Here is a 22,887-nt window from a genome sequence, read left to right as displayed (position 1 = left end):
CAGATCTCATGAGATTTATTCACTACCAAGAGAACAGCACGGGAAAAACTCATCCCAGTGATTTAATTACCTCCCCACCCTTCCCATGAAAAGTGGGGATTATGGGAGCTACGATTCAAGATGAGATTTGGGTGGGGACATGGCCAAATCATATCAACAGATAAGAGGAAACCACCACTCTAAGCTCACTTTCCACACAGCCTTCCTGTTCAAACCATCAGTGACTCCCCGTTTCTCCTGCTCTACTTGCCACTATACACAGGGGCCACCATGATGCTATGAGCTCCCCTCTGCAGGACTATGACAGCTATGATGTCACCTCCAGCCCTTCCCTGAGATCAGCCTCCCTCACGGCTACCCTGGAAGGGTAATAATAATGGTGGTGGCGGTGGTGACAGTCAATCGTATTGAGCACTCCCTGGAGGTTGGGCACCAGGTGCTTTGATGTTCACCCACATAAGACTCCTGAGAGCCCTGAAAGACACTACTACTATCCCCGCTGGACAGAAGAGTAAACTGAGGACCAGAGAGAAGGCACCAGACCCAAGTCACAAGTGGCTGACCTGGGACTCAAGGCTGGGCTACTAGCACCCCACTGTGCTATCAGTGGGGTTCAGGATGCACTATTCCAAAATAGGCATCCTAAGCATGTTGAATATTTTAAGCTGAAGGAATTTGAGCAATGGCAGGTGCAGGAAGGACCCTCTGACATTCCTCTAAAGCAGGTTATAGACCCTCATATGAGAGGAGCCCTCCCTATACCTGGGGGACAGAGCATCCTGTCTCCAAGGACACAGGGACAGCGAGGACTCTGAATGCCCAGGCCCTGCCAAGGTCCTCCCAGTTCCCCACACTTAGTGCATACTACTTTATTAAGAACAAAAGATGGCCAAGCACAGTGGCTCACGCCTGTAATCCCAGCACTTTAGGAAGCCGAGGCGGGTGGATCACTTGAGGTCAGGAGTTCAAGACCACGCTGACCAACATGGTGAAACCCCGTCTTTACTAAAAATAAAAAAATTAGCTGGGCATGGTGGTGGTCCTGTAGTCCCAGCTACTCAGGAAGCTGAGGCAGGAGAATCATTTGAACCCAGGAGGCAGAGGTTGCAGTGAGCCAAGATCGTACCACTACACTCCAGTCTGGGTGACAGAGCGAGACTTTGTCTCAAAAAAAAAAAAAAAAGGTGCTGATCATGCCTGAAGAAGCCAGATAAAATACAGGAGGCCCAGTTAAATTTGAACTTCAGAAAAACTGTGAATCATTGTTGCATATAAGTACGTCCCAAATATTGCATGGGACATGCATATACTATATTGGTTGTTTATCTGAAATTCAAATTTAACTGGGCCTCCTGTATTTTTATCTGCTAATTGTGGCAACCTTAACCATGCCCCTCTAAATGAACTTTGAGACACTAAAGAATAAAAAAAGCTGTTGTAGCCACAGGGACTTGGGGGGCTTCATAGTGGTCTTAAAACCTGACATGGGATGCAAACTGTTATGTGAAGGTTGGGATTTATCTGAAGGAAGGGCCTACACATTGATCAGGTTTCTCAGGGGAACCCATTGGCCACCCAGATGAAGAAAGATGTCCATTTGCCATGAGCCAGAACCAGAGGCTGCTCAGGAAACTCCCATGCTTTCGTCAACCCTCTGGTCCTGTCTGCTGCTGTTCTCCAGCCCCATGTGGCCCCGCACTGGGCATTGCCTACCTCCCTGCCTCCTGACACCCTGCCTGGCCTCCCTAACCTGGGCCCTGGCCTGCTAGTCCCAGTGCCCATCTCCCAGCGTTTGCACATGCTGCTCTGCTAGCTGGGATGCTCTTCCCTCAGACCTCTGCCCGACTGGTTGCTTCTCAGCCTCGGGGTCTCCGCCAATGTGCCTTTTACTCAGAGGAAACTTCCATGTCTGCCCTTTCTACACTATCCCCTCTTGCCAGTTAACCTCTACCCCATTGCCCTGTTTTGTTTTCTTTGTAGCACTTTTCATAGCTGGATCATCCACTGTATTGACGGATCATCCACCTGATCATTCATCTGTATTGACAGATGTATTTGAGTCTCTATCCGCCACTCAGTGCACCAGAATATAAATTCCATGTGGGCAGGGGCCTCATCTGTTCTGCTGGCCCTGGATCCCCTTTTGTCTTGCCCCACTGCAGCTTCTCTATATGCATTTGTTGTGTGAAGAGTTTCCATTTTATGGATGAGTTGATTTGATGGTTCTCAGAACCTGCTAATAACAGCTGACTCTCAAAGTGGCCACTACATGCTGGGCTCTAGCCTAAAGAGCCTTGTGCATATTATTCACATAATTTTTATCATCCCCATTTTACATATGAGGAAACTGAGGTCTAGAGAGGTCATGACATGTCCCAGGTCACACACCTGCTAAGTGGCGGAGCTGGGACGTGAATTTAGGCAGTTTGGTTCCAGAGTCCATGTACTCACAGTTTAGTTTATCTTGTGCTACAGACACTACCCAATTGTCAACAAGACTTCATCTGTGCAAGGCTTTGTGCCTGGCACTGAGAGGTGATAGCATGGATCACACGGGGTCCTGGTGGGGAAGAGAAGACACACACACACACACACACACACACAAAAGCATGAGTGCAGGCACGCAGGCGTGCATGCGTGCGGAAGACAGACCTGCAGGGCAGGCCTTCTGAGAGGTGAGCTGAGAGGGCAGGAATTCCACAGGCAGGTGAGGGCCAGTGGTTGATAGGTGCGAGGGGTCTTACTTTTCTTGTGGCTGTAGAACTTGTCCTCAGAACCATCCTTGGACTTCTTAATGATCAGTTTCCCAGACTCAACGTCGACTTTGAGCTGCATTTTCTGAGGAATCCCCAGAGACTCTGCCTTCACCTTAGAAGTGGAAGAGATGTGTCACTCATTGATTTTCTGCCTGGGCTTTTGCAAGGCTTCCCCCACCCCAACCCCTTGTCTACATGGCGAGCAATCTCTGGTGCGCATCCTTCTTGGGGCCACTGGGCTTCTCTTGCCCCAGCGGTGCACGTGCACGTTTCCACGGGCGTCTCCCGGGAATCACAGAGACTCTCGGGGCGTCCCCCTCGTCCAATGTGTGGGGGAGCCGTTCTGCCAACAGGTTTGGTGGCAGAAACAGACGAATTGCTGGAAATGGTTCATTGACTGATGACTTTGACAACACTCATTAATCTGATGTGTCACCTACTTCCAGAAAGGATTTTAGTAATAGATTTAAACTCCCAGGCCTTGTTACAACCACTGATTGAACATTTACTGATAATAATAGAAAAGAAACCCCACAACAGTTGTGTAGGCAGGCTCAGAAAATGGAAATTTATCTTAATAGAGGATTATCAACACATCTAGAAAGGACTTTGGGGTGGGGAATGTGTGTGTGGCGGAGGGGGTGTGGGTCTCATACTGGATTCCTGCATGTGGGACCGGTGCTGGGGTGAATATACTAGAATCTCTGGGGATTGTAAAGAAAAACACATTTTGGGTCAAGCCTGGAGATTCTAATCCAGTCATTCTCAGGGAAATCACAGGAATTGCACGGTTCTTTTTCTGAATTCCCCACCCCCTTGAGGCAGTACTTTGCAGCCCCGTCTGATGTCACTCATCTCTGCCATTTTGAGAAGGACAAAGTTTACATGGTGCCTGGCCCAATGAGACACTCCTCCCTTGTAGCTTCCCTCCAAAGGGGGTTTCCCAGTCGCCTCTGGGTGCGTGTTCTGACGTCGAACCACCGTCACAGCGACGAAGGTCCACTGACTGCCATTCTTGGCTAATGGGCTTCTTGCTCTTCCCCAGCTCAAGCCCCAATCCCTCTTTCCACAGGAACAAGAACATATCTCTCTGCCCAGCTGTGGAGCCCAAGCCCAGGCTCTGCTGTCCCATGGCCACTTACCTCAAAGGTGACTGGAGGGATAAGGGAACGCCGGTGGGGAGACTCAGGACCCTCGTGCAGCAAGGCCTTGACCTGTGGGCATCAGCGTTAGAGACAGAGGGTCAAGGGGACACCGAGCCTGTGCATCCGGACATTCTCCATGCAAAGAGGGGACCAAAGAGGGGACCAAGAGAAGCCGCAGGAGCCCCACACATACCTTGTCTTCAATAGATGACAACAGGCTTGTCAGTTGGCTGAGCTTGGACACCATGTTGATGGGATTGGCCTCACCAGGAACCTGGGAGAGAAGGGAAAGAGGATCAAGGTGGCATCACTGAACCAGAACCATTGAGAGGCAACGCACTGGGTTCTCTCCGCACCTCACCCCATTCCAGCCTCCCTGCAGCCCCACAAGTTCTATTATTATCCCCTTCCGGCAGATGAGGACACAGGGATCTCTACAATCTTCTCAGAATTCACATGGCCAAAAAATAGATCTTCATTTCTTCTTCCCTGTAAATCTGCCTCTCCCCCGGTGCTTCTCACCTCACCCACTCCGTTGCTTAAACAAAACTCGAGGACTGTCCTTGCATATTACCTTTCCTCCCTCCTACACCTCCTGCATGGTGTTCCCGTCCTACTTCCAAAATAGACCCAGCCCTGCTGCTTGAAACCCCAGTACAGTTCTTCTCCACGTAGAGGAGAAAATGATCCCGTCCCCTTCCCTGCCCTCCGAGGTCCTATATGATGCAGCACCCCCCGACCCCATGATCTGAGCCACTCTCATCCTCAAGTCAGAACTGCCTTGAGCTTCCCTTCTGAGGAATCTCCAAAGACTCAATTTCCCCTGGGAGGGGCACCTCCTCATCATTCAGGTCTCAGCCCCACAAAGAAGTCTTCGCTGACCACCCTGTCTAAAACAGCCACTAGGTCACCTCTATCAAGTCGCCCTGTTTTGTTCCATATCAATCACCACCAGCTAAAGTTATCTCCTTCCAATATGTGTTCATCGTTTGTCTTCCCTGCTGAATGGAGGCTCCATGAGAATGGAGATCAAGAGAACAGTGTTTAGTACTGCAACATTGGGGCTCAGAACAGTGTCTGGCCAACGAAGATGCTCAGTAAAGTTGTTCAGTATATACAGGGCCCAGAGAGATGAACTAACTTGTCTGAGGTCGCACAGCTAGTAAATGGCAGAGCAGGACATGTATCCTTTCTGCCTGATGCCGAGTGCATGGTCTCATGCACTTATTCACAGAAGAAACATTTACAAAGCATCTATTCTATGTCAGACATGCTGCCAGGTGTGGAAATGTAGACTTAATAAGATACCTTATTAAGTTATTAATACCTTATTAAGTTAATAATAAGAGGTGGAATGAGAAAATCAGACACATGTATGACTAATGTGAACACAAAGCAGAATGGAACCAAGGTTATCACCAGGCAGGTGATGTCCCTTTACCTCACCCCTTGCTCAATATAGCAGCCAGGCTGCATTTGCTTTTGACCTCAATTTTCCACCCAGCTACTTTAGTATACTACTTTTACTATCACCACCTCCATTACCACTGCTGCTTCTGTGGTAATGGCACTGCCCTGATCAATAGGATCCCCTTCAACAGCACCACCAGAGTCATCAGCATGGCCACCACAATCACCACCAACACCACCATCACTACCACCATCTCCACCCCTATCACTCCCACCATGATCATGTCTACCTCCACCCTCACCATCACCATCACCATCACCATCACTACCACCATCTCCACCCTCACCATCACCATCACTACCACCATCTCCACCCTCACCATCACCATCACCACCACCATCTCCACCCTCACCATCACCATCACCACCACCATCTCCACTCTCACCACCACCATCACCACCACCATCTCCACCCTCACCATCACCATCACCATCACCATCACTACCACCACCTCCATGCTCACCATCAACATCACCATTACTACCACTACCTCCACCCCTACCACTCTCACCTTAATCATGATGACCTCCACCATCACCACCACCATCTCCACCCTCACCATCACCACCACCATCTCCACCCTCACCATCACCATCACCACCACCATCTCCACCCTCACCATCACCATCACCACCACCATCTCCACCCTCACCATCACCATCACCACCACCATCTCCACCCTCACCATCACCATCACCACCACCATCTCCACCCTCACCATCACCATCACCACCACCATCTCCACTCTCACCACCACCATCACCACCACCATCTCCACCCTCACCATCACCACCACCACCACCTCCACCCTCATCATCACCGTCACTACCACCATCTCCACCCTCACCATCACCATCACTCCCACCATCTCCACCCTCACCATCACCATCACCACCACCACCTCCACCCTCACCATCACCATCACCACCACCATCTCCACTCTCACCACCACCACCACTCCCACCATCTCCACCCCACCAGCCCTCCCATGATCATGACCACCTCTGTCATCACCATCACTACCACCCTTAGACATCACACCATTCCCCATTCCAACAACCATCACTCCACCATCACAGCAGTTAATAATTGTCAGTGCTTTCTCTAACCACTTTTTGGTCTTTCCCTTGCTTCTTAATAAAGCTTACAATTCTTCTATAGTTATTGTCAATTAGGGAAGTGGCTTGAAGGGGTGGTGCTAAGACTCAGGTGAGGGAACAACAGAAGGGCTGCCTGTTGGTTGAGAAGAAAAGCTGGTCAGGAGATGGGACAGTTCAGGATTCCCTTGTTTTAGGGTTATTTATCTCATAAATAATGGAAACAACACAGATTCAAGCCTCCTCCTTTTCACAGTAGAGGACATTTGGAATGACCTGCCTTCACCCCGGGCAGTCACCATGCAATTGCAGGTCCCCTGCCCCCCACTGGCTCTCTCTTTGGATTCGTGACTTTTGGGAGGGGAGATCTAACAAGATCTTAGAGAACATAAATGAAGTTACTGACAAACAGGGCATTAGTGCTTGAAACAAAAAGTATTAGAAAAATGCTGGAGCTTTCCTCATACTTCTGCCTAATGATGATTTGATGAGTTCTTATGATATGCCAAGCACATCTGCAATATATTAAGTCATCTAGTCCTCACATGTCTTGATTTTTCTAATCCTTGTTTTGCTGATGGGGGAATAGAGTCAGAGTGGTGAGTTTACAGCTAGTATAGACCTGAGATCTGAATTGGGGGCTAGCCCAGTGGTCCTTAGCTGGTGGCGATTTTGCCCTCCAGGGGACATTTGGCAATGTCTGAGACATTTCCAGTTGTCACAGCTGGGGGATGCTAATGGTGTCTCATGGGTAGAGGCCAGGATGTGGAGGACTCCTAGAGTGCACAGGAGTCCTCCACGACAGAGAACAATCCAGTCCCAAATGTCACCAGTGTCGAGGTTGAGGATAGAATTCACAGCTTAGCCTGTTAAAGGGTAGCCTGGTCTGACTGCTACCTGAGGGTTTACATCAGCTGACCCAGTTTTTTCACTTTGCTTTTCAGTTGCACTTTTCAAAAAAAAGGAAGTGGGCTCCAAGGCAGGTTAACCATCCAAGGGAGGTTACTGGCTCTCCTTTCTCACACAGGGCGGACCCAGGTCTCCCCCATCCCCCAGGCCAGCCAGCATTTTGATAACATTGCATTTCGCACTTCCCAGCAGTCCTCAAGTAACCACACAGGGGTTTGGGTGTCCCCAGCTTGTCTTGCCTACTTAAGGTAAAGGGCCTCATGTTGGTGAGAGTCTAGCAGGGTCAGACGTCTCACACACCCAGTTTCACTCACTCCTTAACCAAACCCTGCAGAGATATTACTGTCCCCGTTTCACAGATGGAGAAACTAAAGATCCAGGAGGGTGAATCAGATTTTGAACTCAGGTGTTTCTGATCCATGGACCAATGTTCTTTCTTCTCCTCAAGGCAGCCTCAACTCCCTCCTTGATTTCTGAATTCCTAAAGACAAATCAAGAACAACCTTTTCTGTTTTTCTTCAAGACTCAGGGTCTCATAAAGAGGAGGGGAGTGTGGCAGCAAGACCCACCCTCCACCATGTGGCTGCTCTGTCCTGCCACCAAATGCAGAGACTGGCCTCCACCAGGCACCACCGTAACTGGGACTGCAGCTGGCCTCTCTCTCGAGGCTTTTTCTTTCTTCTAATCTACTTCAAAGACTTGACTGTGTGTTCTTCCACTCAAACTACTTAAGTTCAAGTGTCGGGCAGAGCCCCTGTTTTGTCTAGATTTGCTTTTACTTTCTTAGAAATTAACCCATCATTCACTTCGGAGAAAGCAAAAATTTTTTTTCTGAATTTTGAAAGTTGCACAAGTAGAACACAAATTCATGTTCTCCGTAGAAAACTCAAACAAACAATGTGGGCAAACTCAAAATCCCCCTGGCCCAGTCCCCTTCTCCCCAGTCTCATCCCTGCATTGTGGTGACCAGTGTGGCCCTTTGGGTTTAAATCCTTCCCATCTGATTTCCTCATGGAGACTTCCATCAGAGTTTCTATATCATCCTGCCATTTGCTTTTCCACCTAACAGTAGCCTTGGAGATCTTTCCAGAGCAGTGTTTACACCTTAGAATAGAATTCTGCACCACTGCAGTTCACCAGCTCTCTGTTTATGTGATTTTCTTTTTATCTTTTTCCTTTTTTTTTTTGTTTTAGATGGAGATGGAGTCTCACTCTGTCACCCAGGCTGGAGTGCAGTGGCACCATCTTGGCTCACTGCAACCTCTGCCTCCCGGGTTCAAGCAATGCTCCTGCCTCAGCCTCCCAAGTAGCTGGGATTACAGGTGCCCACCACCATGCCTGGCTAATTTTTGTATTTTTGGTAGAGACAGCATTTTACCATGTTGGTCAGGTTGGTCTCGAATTCCTGACCTCAGGTGATCCACCCGTTTCAGCCTCCCAAAGTACTGGGATTACAGGCGTGAACCACCACGCCCGGCCTGTTTATGTGATTTTCAATGTTTTTTCTTTTACTCTTTGTGTACTTGTAGTCCCTAAGAAGCTGCCGACATATGGAACTGCGGGCTTGAGGGATGCCTGCAGTTCACATTTTCATACAAATGGCCAAACTGCCGTTCAGAAAACCCATTTCCATTCCCAACAGCAGAGGAGTGAGCCCCTGTGAGTACCTCTTCCATCTCACACCCTAGTCAAGTCCTGACTCAACCATCAACTTCAGCATCAACTCTTTGTCCATCTAACCGGCAAGACGAGACTGCCTAGTGTCAAATGTCATTTCCTGGTTACTAACAAGGTGAGGTTGAACACCTTTTCATATCTATATTGGCTATTCCCTGTCCTACTTCAGTGAACCGCCTTGTTTATAGCCTTTCCCCATTCTAAAAATTGGATTTTTTTACTTAATTATTTGTAGGAATATTTTAAAAATACATGGCCAGGCTTGGTGGCTCCCACCTGTAATCCCAGCACCTCAGAAGGCTGAGGCAGGAAGATCACCAGAAGTTTGAGACCAACCTGGGCAACATAGTGAGACCTGTCTCTACAAAAAAATTTAAAAGGAGACTGGCATGGTGGCGTGCACCTGTAATCCCCAGCTATTAGCTGGCACAAAAGTAATTGTGGTTTTAATACATGGGAGGCTCAGGCGGGGTGGATTGCTTGAGCCCCGATGTTTGAGGATGCAGTGAGCTGTGACTGTGCCACTGCATGCCAGCCTGGGTGACAAAGCAAGACCATGTCTCAAATAAAAATAATAATATAAACATATGAATACTTTGTCTGTAATCCTTTGTCCCTAAGCTTTGTTGCAGGTATTTTCTTCTGAGACACAGCTTTTGCTTTTTTTTTTTTAACTTGTTAAAACTTTATTGATGACACCTTTTGTTATCTGTAATCCTTTGTCCCTAATCTTTGTTGCAGGTATTTTCTCCTAAGATACAGCTTTTGCTTTTTAAAAAACTTGTTAAAACTTTATCGATGATACCTTTTGTTACACAGACATTTGCTTAATAGGCACCACGACCTTGGCCTCCTGCCAGGCCATGAGCAGGTGCGGGGGTCGGGGGGCACTTTCATCCTGCTCCTCCTGGGACAAGAGGCAGGATCAAGAGTTTAGGCATCTCCTGTTTTTCTTTCCTTTCAGTTTCTGATGAGAAATGATGGGAACAGGCCCTGTTTGCCCCCTTATTTGGCACAAATAAGTTTTGCTGATGGGTGCATAATTTGAAATCTTTATTCCTCAAATCAAAATCTGGCAGTGGGAGATGGCTTCCTGGGAAGGGCAGGGGCTGAGGCTCCCACCCCCAACCCCAGCGTACCTGCTTGCTGTTGCCCAGTGAACACACGATAGGCAGTGCTCCTCTCTTCCTCCTGAGCCCTCAGGACTGGCTAACTCAATCCTCCTCCCTGGTGTATTAATCTCACCTTTTCAACCCCAAGACCCTTTACCTGAGGACGTGGACGGAGGCCCGGGGAGAGCTGCTGGTCAAATAACCTCTGCAGAGACTCCAGGGATGGGAGGGTCCGGACGACTTCTCTGGGGGCGGGGGACAAGGTGAACGTCAAGGATTAGTGGGCACCGGAAAGAGTCTTCCATGGCAGCACGAGCTCTAGCCAGAGATGAGGTCACCCTCGGTCCAGCAGAAGCAGGTAATTCTCCCCAGAAGGACAAGTCCGGGCAAAGATCAAGGCTTGCCAGCACTGGCCCACACACACTCGGCCCCCATCCCTTCCCGACCCACAGCAAACTGGAATTGATGTGTAGTCCTGATTGTACCTAGGTTTTCCTTTAGCCAAACTGCACTCTATAGCCTGTAGAAAATTCAAATCTAGAGTGACAAAATGACTTCACTTAGTCATCCATGGTTCCCAACCTTCTGTGTTTATAAAACACACACACACACACACACACACACACACACACAGGTGTTAACAATGCAAATTTCTGGGCTTCCGCCTGATTGAGTCTAGAATCTGCATTTTAAATATTAGGGCTGCCCAGTGCTGGTGATCTGTGGATTCTGATGCAAATCCCCTCCTAGCAGCCCAAATGCAGGCTCAGAGGGATTTTCCCATCGTCACATCCATTGACAACTCCAATCCTCGGGCTTTATGCTCTTTGTTCACAGCTCATCTTTCTCTATTGTTTTAACATAGTGGGGCAGACGATTTTGAGTTCTACTTTTCACTTATTGTCTCATCAAAAACTGTTCATGTTTTTACATATTTAACATTCTAATGATTTGAAAATAGTCTATCAAGTAAATGTGCTGAAATCGATTGCTAGATATTTGGGTTACTTCGAGATCTTTGTTATATGAATAAAAGCTGCTCTGGGCCAGGCACGGTGGCTCACGCCTGTAATCCCAGCACTTTAGGAGGCTGAGGCAGGCGGATCACCAGGTCAGGAGATGGAGACCATCCTGGCTAACACGGTGAAACCCCGTCTCTACTAAAAATACAAAAAAAAAAAAAAAAAATTAGCCAGGCGTGGTGGCGGGCTCCTGTAGTTCCAGCTACTCGGAAGGCTGAGGCAGGAGAATGGTGTGAACCCAGGAGACAGAGCTTGCAGTGAGCGGAGATCGCACCACTGCACTCCGGCCTGGGCGACAGAGTGAGACTCTGTCTCAAAAATAAAAATAAAAATAATAAAATAATAAATAAAGGCTGCTCTGAACAGCTTTGTTCACATAGCTTTTCTAATTTTTAATTACAGAATTAGGTTAACCAGAGATTATGGCTCTTGATCATTATTGCCAAACCTGTGAGTACCAATTACATAGGGTCACCAGCATTGTCCAGACCTGATCACCCAATAGCTCCAATGACTGTACTTCTGTTCTTTCTCTCTCTTTTAAGGGGCATAACATTGCACTTCAATATGGATGAATAAATTTGCATATCTTTAATTTCTAATGTCATTGTTTTTCTATCGCTGATTTCTAGTTAATGGCTACTGCATTTCTCTCATTTCTCTTTGTATAAACTTTTTTGTTTTTTCTCCCTTGCCAATTTTCTGTTGGGAATTTTGTTCGTATTTTTATATAGTGTTATAAACTTTACATATTGCTTTGCTTTTTTTTTTTTTTTTTTTTTAGACAGTCTTACTCTGTTGCCCAGGCTGGAGTGCAGTGGCGTGATCCTGCCTCAGCCTCCTGAGTAGCTGGGATTACAGGCATACACCACCATGCCCAGCTAATTTTTGTATTTTTAGTAGAGACAGGGTTTCGCCATGTTGGCCAAGCTGGTCTCGAACTCCTGACCTCAGGTGATCCGCCTGCCTTGGCCTCCCCAAGTGCTGGGATTACAGGCGTGAGCCACCAGGCCCGGCCTGCTTTGCCTTTTATTTAATCTAGGTGCTGTATTTTTTTCTCATTACATTATTAATATAATATAATCTCATTATATCATAATAATAAATACTAATATATATATAGTGTGTATATATACATATATTTTTGTTTGTTTTTTTTTTTGAGATGGAGTTTCGCTCTTGTTGCCCAGGCTGGAGTGCAATGGCAGGATCTTGGCTTACTGCAACCTCTGCCTCCCGAGTTCAAGCGATTCTCCTGCCTCAGCCTCCCGAATAGCTGAGATTACAGGCATGCACCATCACACCCGGCTAATTTTGTGCTTTTAGTAGAGACGGGGTTTCTCAATGTTGGTCAGCCTGGTCATGAACTCCTGACCTCAGGTGATCAGCCTGCCTCAGCCTCCCAAAGTGCTGGGATTACAGGTGTGAGCCACCACGCCCAGCCTATAACATATATAATATATAATAATATATTATCATTATATTATATTAATCCTAGGTGACCTAGATTTCATTATGAAATGATACACAATTTTTTATTGTTCGAGTTTTCATTTTCTCCTTGGCAATTTTTACTTACTGTAGTTAATAATTTGTCATTGGTATTTCCTAGGGAGCAATTATTTGCTCATTTTGTTTTCTAACTCTTTCGAAGTAATCATGTTATAGATGAGGTTTTTTATTGTTGTTGTTCTTCTTTTTTTTTTTTTTTTTTGAGATAGAGTTTCACTCTTGTTGCCCAGACTGGAATGCAATGGCACGATCTCGGCTCACCGAAACCTCTGCCTCCCGGGTTCAAGTGATTCTCCTGCCTCAGCCTCCCGAGTAGCTGGGATTACAGGCATGCGCCACCACGCCCGGCTAATTTTGTATTTTTAGTAGAGATGGAGTTTCTCCATGTTGGTCAGGCTGGTCTGGAACTCCTGACCTCAGGTGATCCGCTCGCCTTGGCTTCCCAAAGTGCTGGGATTACAGGCGTGAGCCACCGTGCCCGGCCTATTGTTGCTGTTCTATGTGTTTAATTCCTTACCCCATCTAGAACTTCTTTCGTTTTAACCCATTTATGCCTAAGGTTGCAATTTTTTTGAATTTTTGCAATCAGACCTTGGCGATGACCTTGAGCAGTAGGAAATAAATAACTCCCACATGCTTAGCGCTCCGATAATGGAACACTAGGCATGAAAAGGCTACATATGCCTCTTTCTGAATTGCTATTCTGTTTCACTCAACATCAGTTTCTCTTTTTCTGTAGTTCTCTTGGGTTAGAGCTTTGCTTGAATATGGTAGCATTTGTTTCCAGGCTTCATTTCTTTCATTCAACTAAAAATCCAAGCCTCCCCACATATACTAGGCAAGGAATTACAGCTTCCAGAATGGTGTGCTAGTTTTCTGGTTTGAAATTGCTATCCTGTGAGGATCAAGGATGAGGGTGGGAGCTGTGACCAAGAATCAGGTGCAGGAGGTGTCTGATGGGGAGGGGAAGGGAAGCACCATGCAGGCAGCGTTCCGTTCTGGGTTTCACACTCCACTTCCCGAGAGCTGCTCTGTCCATCTGCCAACACGGTGGTATTCTGATTAAATTGTCATTTCGGAAAAGCATTCGGGCGAAAACATTTCTCTAAAGCAGTAATTCAGAATGTGTTTTAACATCAAATAGGTCTCCCTCATTCATTGTTCTCCTTTTACAAAATGTTATCCTAAAAACACAAATACACAGGCACACACACAGAAGCTGAATCCTTAGGGTTTTCTAAGAATAACACTGTTTCCCCCTGTATTTCTAAGCCTTTTTAAACTTTGAGAAATCTGACTGGCTCCCAGGCATGTATGGAGGTGTCGGTTAGGGTCAGAATGACCAACCAGGGCACACCGGGACTGCAGCTGGAAGACTTAAGAATCAGCCTTATCCTACAGAAAGGATTTGTCCAGGTATCCCTGGACAACGAGTCCAGCCTCAGGTCCCTAGCTTAAGGGACCGATCCTTTGCAGCCCTGGGGGAGCAAAGGTGAGCAGGGCTGGGTCCTGCAGTAGGTCTGGCCCAGGGATCGCTGGGAGGGGTTAGATCCCTTGCATGGTCTTTCTGAACCTCCCAGAGAGAGAGCCACCTCCCTCTTTGTTCCCCTTGAGTTAATTTCCTCAAGATTCCCATTCAATTCCTGTCTAGCACATCCAGAGTCTCTGAACCCAGAACTATAGACTCAGAAGGAACGTTCTCATGCTTCCTCATGTCCCTTTATTTTTATTTCTCCAATTTTTTGCCTCTTTTTTGATATTGCTTTGGCAAAAATGTTTTGTAAGTATTTAAAAATCAGATGATAAACAGTATATCAGGCTGGGCATGGTGGCTCACACCTGTAATCCCAGCACTTTGGGAGGCTGAGGCAGGCAGATCACCTGAGGTCAGGAGTTCGCAACAAGCCTGGCCAACATGGTGAAACCCCGTCTCTACTAAAAATACAAAAATTAGCCGGGTGTGGTGGTGGGCACCTGTAATCCCAGCTACTTGGGAGGCTAAGGCAGGAGAATCGCTTCAACCCAGGAGGCAGAGGTTGCAGTGAGCCGAGATCGTGCCATTGTACTCCAGCCTGGACAACAAGAGCAAAACTCCATCAAAAAAAAAAAAAAAGAGTATCTCTTTTTCTTTTGTTAAAATGTTTAATGGGGCCAGGTGTGGTGGCTCACATCTGTAATCTCAGCACTCTGGGAGGCCAAAGTGGGTGTCACCTGAGGTCAGGAGTTCAAGACCAACCTGGCCAACATGGTGAAACCTCATCTCTACTAAAAATACAAAAATTAGCCAGGCATAGTGGTGGGCGCCTGTAATGCCAGCAACTCAGGAGGCTGAGGCAGGAGAATAGCTTGAACCCAGGAAGCAGAAGTTGCAGTGAGCCAAGATCCTGCCACTGCACCCAGCCTGGGGGACAGAGGGAGACTCCACCATCTCACAAAAAAAAAAAAAAAAAAAAAAAAAAAAAAAGTTTAATGGAACAATTTTAGTGTTTCCCTATTGATTGTAATTAGTGTTACTTTGATTCATGTTGCATTACTAAGGAAGTATCCTTCTATTCCTTTTTTTAAAAATGTTTTTAAAAATTAGAGATGAATTTAAAATGTTATCTATGTAAATGGTTTCCCTTTATCTTTTAATCTACTGCAAAATTACAGTGTTCTCTTTCTGTTGACTCATCTTTGGAATGACTTCCTAGATAAAGCCTCCATTTTTCATGTCACTAAATTATATTTGCTGGGATGTTACTGAAACAATATACATTTATATTAATAAGTGAAATCAGAGATAGAGAGTTTTATTTCAGTCTATTATCTTGATTAGCTTTTTGGATTTAAATCATATTTTTCTTGAAGAGTGAATTAGGTGACTTTTTTGTCATTCAGGAATAATCTATACCTTATGCTCACTATTTTTTCCTTGAAAGTTTAAAGGACACTCATGGTACTTTTAATGTTTTATATTTTATGTAAACTATGTGTTCCATTTAATTATAACTTGAAGATATGTAGCTACATAACTGTACACTATTCTTTAGTGATTTGCAAATCTTTAATGCAGATTATTAATTCTCCTTTGACATTTCTCATGTTTAAAACTTTCTTAATTGACAGTTTTTCCTGATGTATCTCTGTTTTTATTTTTACCATCTTGTCCTCCTCATCTCCTTTCTGGTTGTTGTTATTGCTCAGTTGCTCAGCAGAGATTTCTTAAAGATTCTCTTTTATTCACTGCTGTATTTCCAGCTCCTGGAACAGTGCCTTGCAGGTAGTTGGTACACACTGGATCTTTGTTCATGAATATCGAATAAATCAACATTTCAAGTACTTTGCTGGGTCCTGGAAACATCAAGGGGATTAGGACATGACCCATGATGTCTTCAAGAGATTTACAATCTGGACTCAGTTTGTACGTTTGACTTGTTATTCTATTTCCTTTTTTTTTTTTAATGCGGTCTTGCTCTGTCATCCAGCCTGGAGCACAGTGGCACCATCTTGGCTCACTGCAACCTCCGTCTCCTGGGTTCAAGCGATTCTCCTACCTCAGCCGCCTGAGTAGCTGGGATTACAGGTGTGTGACACCACATCCAGCTAATTTTTTGTATTTTTAGTGTAGATGGAATTTCACCATGTTGGCCAGGCTGGTCTCGAACTCCTGACCTCAAGTGATCTGCCCACCTTGGCCTCCCAAAGTGTTGGGATTACTGGCATAAGCCACTAGGCCCGGCCTTCTATTTACTTTTTAATAATAGAGCAGAACTTTTAAAGCTATAGTTTTTCCTCTAAGTGGTGCTTTGGCTGCATCACATAGTGTTCTGATATGCAGTGGTTTGATTACTCCACTCTGTGCCTCCACACCTACCCCATGTATTATTGTGTCAGTTTCTTTCTTAATTAGCTGTAATTTAGAAGGTGATTTTAAAATGTACAGGTAATTGGGTGGTTGTGGCTAGTTTTGTGACTTATTTCTATTTTCATCACAGCGTGTTAGGGGAGTAGAGAATGAACAGTTTCTGCTTTGAGTATATTCATATTTTGCTGCTCAGTAAGCTGTAGGCTTCTTGTTTTTACGATCACCAGGACTATAAAATTTCTGAAAAACAATTTTTGGATTCCTTTTGAGTAAGGCATTTGATTGGTACATTTTTAGGAATTTTCTGAAAAAGACTCCTTGTGCTCTTGAATGACAGCTAGGCTGAGCTTTTCCAGGTCAGTAGCCCTTTCCTTGGAGACACGGCTTCAGAATCTTTATTATACTGTCAAGGAGTTTGAATAATATTAAATATCGACCATTTTAAAGCTATGGTACTGTTTGTAACAATCCATTTGTTGAACTTATCTTTCCTTGTCATTTGGAGACATTGTAAGAGATTTAGGCTTGGCACAGTGGCTTACAACTGTAATTCCAGAGCTCTGGGAAGCCAAGGCTTAAGCCCAGGAGTTTGAGACCAGCCAGGGCAATATAGTGAAACTCCATCTCTAAGAAAAAAAAATTGTTTAATTAGCTGGGCATGGTGGTGCATGCCTGTAATCACAGATACTTGGGAGTTAAAGGCAGGAGGATCACTTGAGCCTAGGAGTTCAAGGATGGATAAGCTATGATCCCACTACTGCACTCCAGCCTGAGTGACAGAGTGAGATGCTGTCTCTTAAAAAAAAAAAAAAAAAAAAAAAAGGATGTTTCAGTGTTGCTGTTTGATTGTTGTATTATTTGGATCATTATGGAGCTTCTCAAAACCTAGATTTAGCTCTTTTGTAAGCCTGGAATTTTTTTTTTTTTAATTGTATACATTAATTGGCAATTTTTTCCTACTTCTTCAAGAACCTATCCTACCAGCTACAGGTAGCACCTCTGAGCTTTGTCTCCAAGGACTGTCCATTTTTACCACACATTCCTCATCTAGGCTTGTTTAGTCCTTTCATGCTTTTGATATACATGTTTCTGACACTCTACTCTGTTTCGTGATTTAATTTTTGAAATTTGATTGGAAAACTATGGGCTTATTTTATGGCCTCCAATGAAACAGTTATAATGGTAATGAAGTATTTTTGGTTTTGGTTTGTTTATTAAAAATCTTACCCTGCTCTCATGTAATAGATATTGTATTGATATTCAGACCTTTGATCTTTTATTTTAAAATTCCACTTGCAATCCTTTCCGTGTCTCCATTTCAGGAGTTACCAAATATTTCCAGTCTCTGGTTCCTTATTCTCTCTCTCTGGAAAAGTTTCTGTCTGGCTCTAGGGAGCCTAACCTGGGGTTGCAAATCTTGCCTGATGCTTTGTACTGCAAAGAGATCTTTATGCCAGACCCGCACGGGGACATCATCACGACATTTCTGCAGAGGAGGCTCCGGCACTTCTCCTCACTTCTCAATGCTCAACATCCTTCTCATTCACACTTAGGTCCAAGCTAATAGACCTGGACATCATTGATGCCATTCTCAACCCCCTCCCAGCTCCTCCTTCTCCGTCCCTCCTCTAAATCTTGAGCCTGGCCCTATTGTCCTCTGTCCACACTCTCACCTGCAGTGACCTTACCCCCAGCTTTCAGTGATTCCCCATATGCATCCCCCATGATTCCCCAAATGCATCCTCCACTTCCTAGCTTCTTAGCGCTAGCCCCATGGCTGGTGACTCCACTCGGATGCCTCATGGCCCCTCAAGCCAAAGGTAGCCCAGAACTCTCCTCCCACCACCCTCTCCTTCCTCCTCCTCTTTGACTTTCCCCATCCCAGGAACTGGCATCAGCATCCACTCAGCCCCTCACACTGGGAATCCAGGGGTCACCCTAGATTCATCTTCCCATCACCCCACATCCAATCAGGCGGCAAGTCTGCCACCTCTGCCATGCACACGTGTCCCAGGTCACACCAGTTCTCAGCATCTGCATGCCCCCAGCCATTGGGTCATTTACCTAATATCTGTTGAGCTGCATGTGCCAGAGCCTGGGTATAACCTGGGACTCAGCAGGAAGCAAAACAGACACAGATCCCTGCCCCTGCTAGCCGCCTTCCTTATGGACTGCCATCCTGTCTCACTTGGACAACCACAGCCACTCCCAGCTGGTCTCCTGCTTTGGGCAGTGCCTCCTAGGATTCATCCTCCACCACTTGAAAATGAGATCATGGCCCAGCCCTGCACAAACTCTATAGGGCCTCATAAGCCTTGTGTGATGTGGCTCCTGCCTATAGTGACCAGGTAAGACACAGGACACCCAGTGAAATTTGAATTTCAGATAAACAATGAATAATCTATTAACATGAGTATATCCTAATATTATATGGTATATACTTCTACTAAAGAAGTTGCTGTTCACCTAAAATTCCACCTCTCTGGGCAGCCTGTGCTTTTACTTCTTGACTCCGGCCATGTTACACCAGCCTCTCCCCGACCTCTGTTCCTAACACTCACTTGCCACATAGACTTCCTGTTCCTTGAGCTGGCTGTCTTCATTCCTGCCTCAGGGCCTTTGTACTTCGTAGTAATGTCCCTCTGCCAAATCACTGGGTCGCTAGCTTCCTTTTGTCACCAAGATCCCAGTTCTGTCATCTCCTTCACCTCCAAAGGAAGCTGGCATTCTCCTACCCAATGTCTCTTCCTCACATCATCCTGTTTTATCTTATCATGATGTTTACTAAAATTATTGTTTGAACTGGGCACGGTGGCTCATGCCTGTAATCACAGCACTTTGGGAGGCCGAGGAAGTCAGATTGCTTGAGCCTAGGAATTGGAGACCAGCCTGGGCAACAAGGCAAAACCACACCTCTACAAAAAATACAACAATTAGCTGGGTATGCTGGCACACACCTGTAGTCCCAGCTTCTCCGCTGGGGTTGGGGGAAGCAAGTGAGTTGGGGGACTCAAGCATAGCGGCTGAGAGGTGGGAGGCTCACTTGAGCCCAGGAGGTTGAGGCTGCAGTGAGCTGAGATCTCACCACGGCACTCCAGCCTGGGTGACAGAGCGAGATCCTGTCTCAAAAAAAAAAAAAAAAAAAAAAAAATTCTTGTTCGTCTGGATCCTTAGTCTACTGTTGTGCACCTCACTGAGATGTTAGATCCAAAAAGGCCTAAAAGAGCAAGAGCCTTGTGCATTGTGTCTGTTGCTACATCCCAGCACCCAGAACAGGGCTCAGAGGAGGCCTCCAATACATGTTTGTTCAATGAACGAATGAATGAAGACCTATTCCAATCAAAGCAGTTTGAAAATTACAGGTTTACAGTTTCAGGGATGAGAATCTGCAGGGATTGTGGCAGGAGAAATGGGAAGCATCATTTTGTTCCTTTCTACAATTTCCTAAAATGCCAAGGCTGATCAAGTCTCCAAGCATGGCTGTAGCCTTACCAATGAAAGCAAAGACAAGCGTGCAAGGGAAATTTAGAGCATGATCGTGTCTTTAATTCTAAATAGAGTCATGGAGCAGCTAGAAGCTGAAGGAAGCTCTCTTCATTGGCACCACGTACCCGAGAAGAAGGCAAGTTGGGGAAGCTGGCGCCGCCATGGTGATGAGGTGACTTGGCTCCTGGGAAGTCCAGGTAGCAGTGAGGTGTTAGGGAAACCTAACAATGTGCAGAAGTGTCTGGGGAAGACTGAGGGAAGCCTCGTGGAGAGACTTAAAATATATTTCTTTCTCCACAAGGAAGCAGGGAAGAACAGAATCTCCATTGAAGCAGAACTAAGAGCTTGTTATTAGCCATTGTGAAATGGTGTTTTACAAAAAGAAAGTGCCGTGCGTATGTGTTTTCCCCTAGTGATAAAGTGATTCATGACAACAGCATCAAATGGAACAAAATCCCTCCATGGGAATCTATAAAAATGATAGCTCCAGGTCCAATTAGCTACAGCTGCATTAGTTGAAAGCCAATTCATTGAAATTAAGCCCAACAGGCCAATTTGGTGAGTGCTCGATTTGTCAAAGAAATTGTTTGTTAAATTTACCAAATGTACTGATTGTGCTTTTAAAAGCCTTTAAAAGGAAAGTCGAATTTGATTACTGATGATAAGAGTGTTTTCTGCATATTAACTAAGCTAAGATTGATACAGCCCCAGAGAAATCGACAAAGGAATCTTGAAACTGCTGTATGTATAATAAAACACAAAACAGCGCAGACTACAAAACAGTTGTCAGTATGAAATCCCATTTTTCCAACCAAAATGTTGACCTTTCTTTTGTTTGTTTGTTTGTTTATTTGAGACAGAGTCTTGCTCTGTTACCCAGGCTGGAGTGCAGTGGCGAGATCTCGGCTCACCACAACCTCAGCCTCCCAGGTTCAAGTGATTCTCCTGCCTCAGCCTCCAGAGTAGCTGGGATCACAGGTATGCGCCACCACATCCAGCTAATTTTTTTTTTTTTTCTTAGTAGAGACAGGGTTTCACCATGTTGGCCAGGCTGATCTCAAACTCCTGACCTCAGGTGATCCACCTGCCTCGGCCTCCCAAAGTGTTGGTATTACAGGCGTGAGCCACCACACCCGGCCTGACCTTTCATCTGAAATAGGATTGTTTTGGCTCCCTGTGACTTTGTTCGGATGCTCTGGAATGTTTTTTTTTTTTTTTTTTTCTCTTCCAAGCTTTTGGCTTTTAAAATATTCTTTGCCAATTCTTTGGATGGCATATTAGCCTTACTTCTGCACTTTTAACAATTAAAATGTAATTAACTTGACATTAACTTTCGTCAATTAAATTTTAAAATGTAAAACCAAAAGAATCTAAAAGAAATCAGAACCTTTACCAGTTGGTCATTCAACGGATTGGATATCAGAAAATTGAAGTTTTGGTGAATCATCTCCCTTTGAAAAACTGACATCACTGGAAATCTTAGGCCATAACCACCCACGCAGAAAATAGACTAACTTTAATTTATTTCCTTTTGATGCCTTTCTGTGCTTGTCAGGTGTAACGGCTGCAGCAAACAGCAAGAGCAGCAGCAAAAATCTTAAGAGCTGGATCCTGTGCAAATGAGAAAGGGCTGGCCATGTCCTCCCACCCCATCCGCTTCCCAGAGCAACTGGCCTCCAATTAACTTTAGTTGTAAAAAGCTGCAGGACACACAAGCTACTGTTCAAATTCCATGATAACAAGACCTCCAAACAACTACAGAGATTTCCAAGCTGTGCTCACCACTCAATTATCGTGAGTGCGGCAGAGGCATTTGTTCAGTCACGCAGAGGCAGAGGTCGCTCTCATGAGCTGTTTCTCTCACCTGGTAGCCACCCCCACCTGCCCGCCCCGGTGGGCCAGCCATTACCCATAGAGCTCCTTGCAGAGCAGTGTGGTCAGTTTCTTCAGGTGAGGAAGACTGCTGGACCCCGTCTTCACAAATTCAGAGTCCTGGGCGAGCTGAGTGCTTAAATAATCTTGGATGGCCTTAAGATGCTCTTCTGGAAGCCTAAAGAAAAGAAAAAAGAAACAAACCATGCTTGCCTGTTTCTTTTAGCCACCATCACCAACGGGAACAGCAACAACAATAACAAATCCTCATCCTCAGAGCCTCCAAGGGGACACGGTCCTTCAGGAGAATGTTTGCAAACCTGGACGAAGGTTCCCATGGTCTCACTGATGGGGTAGATTAGCAGGTCAGAGCAAGTAGTGGCCCAGCAGGAAAAGGTGCCTCTCAATGAGCTCCTTTGGGTGCTGCTGGGAGGAAGTGGTTCTGGCTGGGAGTCCGGGAAATGGTTATACTTTAAAAAGGAGACCAAGGCTGGGCACAGTGGCTCACAACTGTAATCCTAGCACTTTGGGAAGCCAAGGTGGGCGGATCACCTGAGGTTAGGAGTTCAAGAACAGCTTGGGGGGTAACCCCGCCTCTACTAAAAATACAAAAATTAGCCGGGTGTGGTGGTGGGTGCCTATAATCTCAGCTACTTGGGAGGCTGAGACAGGAGAATCATTTGAACCCGGAAGGCAGAGGTTGCAGTGAAAAAAGATCATGCCATTGCACTCCAGCCTGAGTGACAGAGTGAGACACTGTCTCACACAAACACATACACACACACACACACACACACATACACACAAAGAGGAGGCCAAAAGCTTTGGAAAGTGTAAGTGGAATTGTTTTCCTATCTTATCTACTTATAAAGATAGAATCTGAGGGCTGGAAGGATGATGGGATCTAGAGATAACAAATGGCTTTAGCTCCCATGCACTTTGCAATTTCACAGCCAAAGGCTACCCAGGGCACTGCGTTCG

The 22,887-nt window shown here is 45.8% G+C and overlaps 1 protein-coding gene across 2 annotated transcripts in view; it reads right to left on the bottom strand.

Annotated features, from left to right (window-relative positions):
* The window catches only part of INPP5D (inositol polyphosphate-5-phosphatase D), a 147,797-nt gene that overhangs the window by 55,344 nt on the left and 69,566 nt on the right, over positions 1–22,887 (bottom strand). For both annotated transcript variants that reach the window (XM_024243528.2, XM_054550008.2), the window contains 5 exons: positions 21,944–22,084; positions 10,325–10,412; positions 4,095–4,175; positions 3,899–3,970; positions 2,745–2,868 (listed from right to left, as the gene is read on the bottom strand). In XM_024243528.2, the coding sequence (XP_024099296.1) occupies positions 2,745–2,868; positions 3,899–3,970; positions 4,095–4,175; positions 10,325–10,412; positions 21,944–22,084 (506 nt within the window). The remainder of the gene's footprint in view (positions 1–2,744; positions 2,869–3,898; positions 3,971–4,094; positions 4,176–10,324; positions 10,413–21,943; positions 22,085–22,887) is intronic.

Source organism: Pongo abelii, chromosome 11 (genome assembly GCF_028885655.2).
Source record: "Pongo abelii isolate AG06213 chromosome 11, NHGRI_mPonAbe1-v2.0_pri, whole genome shotgun sequence".
Lineage (NCBI taxonomy): Eukaryota > Metazoa > Chordata > Mammalia > Primates > Hominidae > Pongo > Pongo abelii.
The sequence above is the reverse complement of the archived record's forward strand: the minus strand, read 5'-3'. Positions and strand labels throughout refer to the sequence as shown.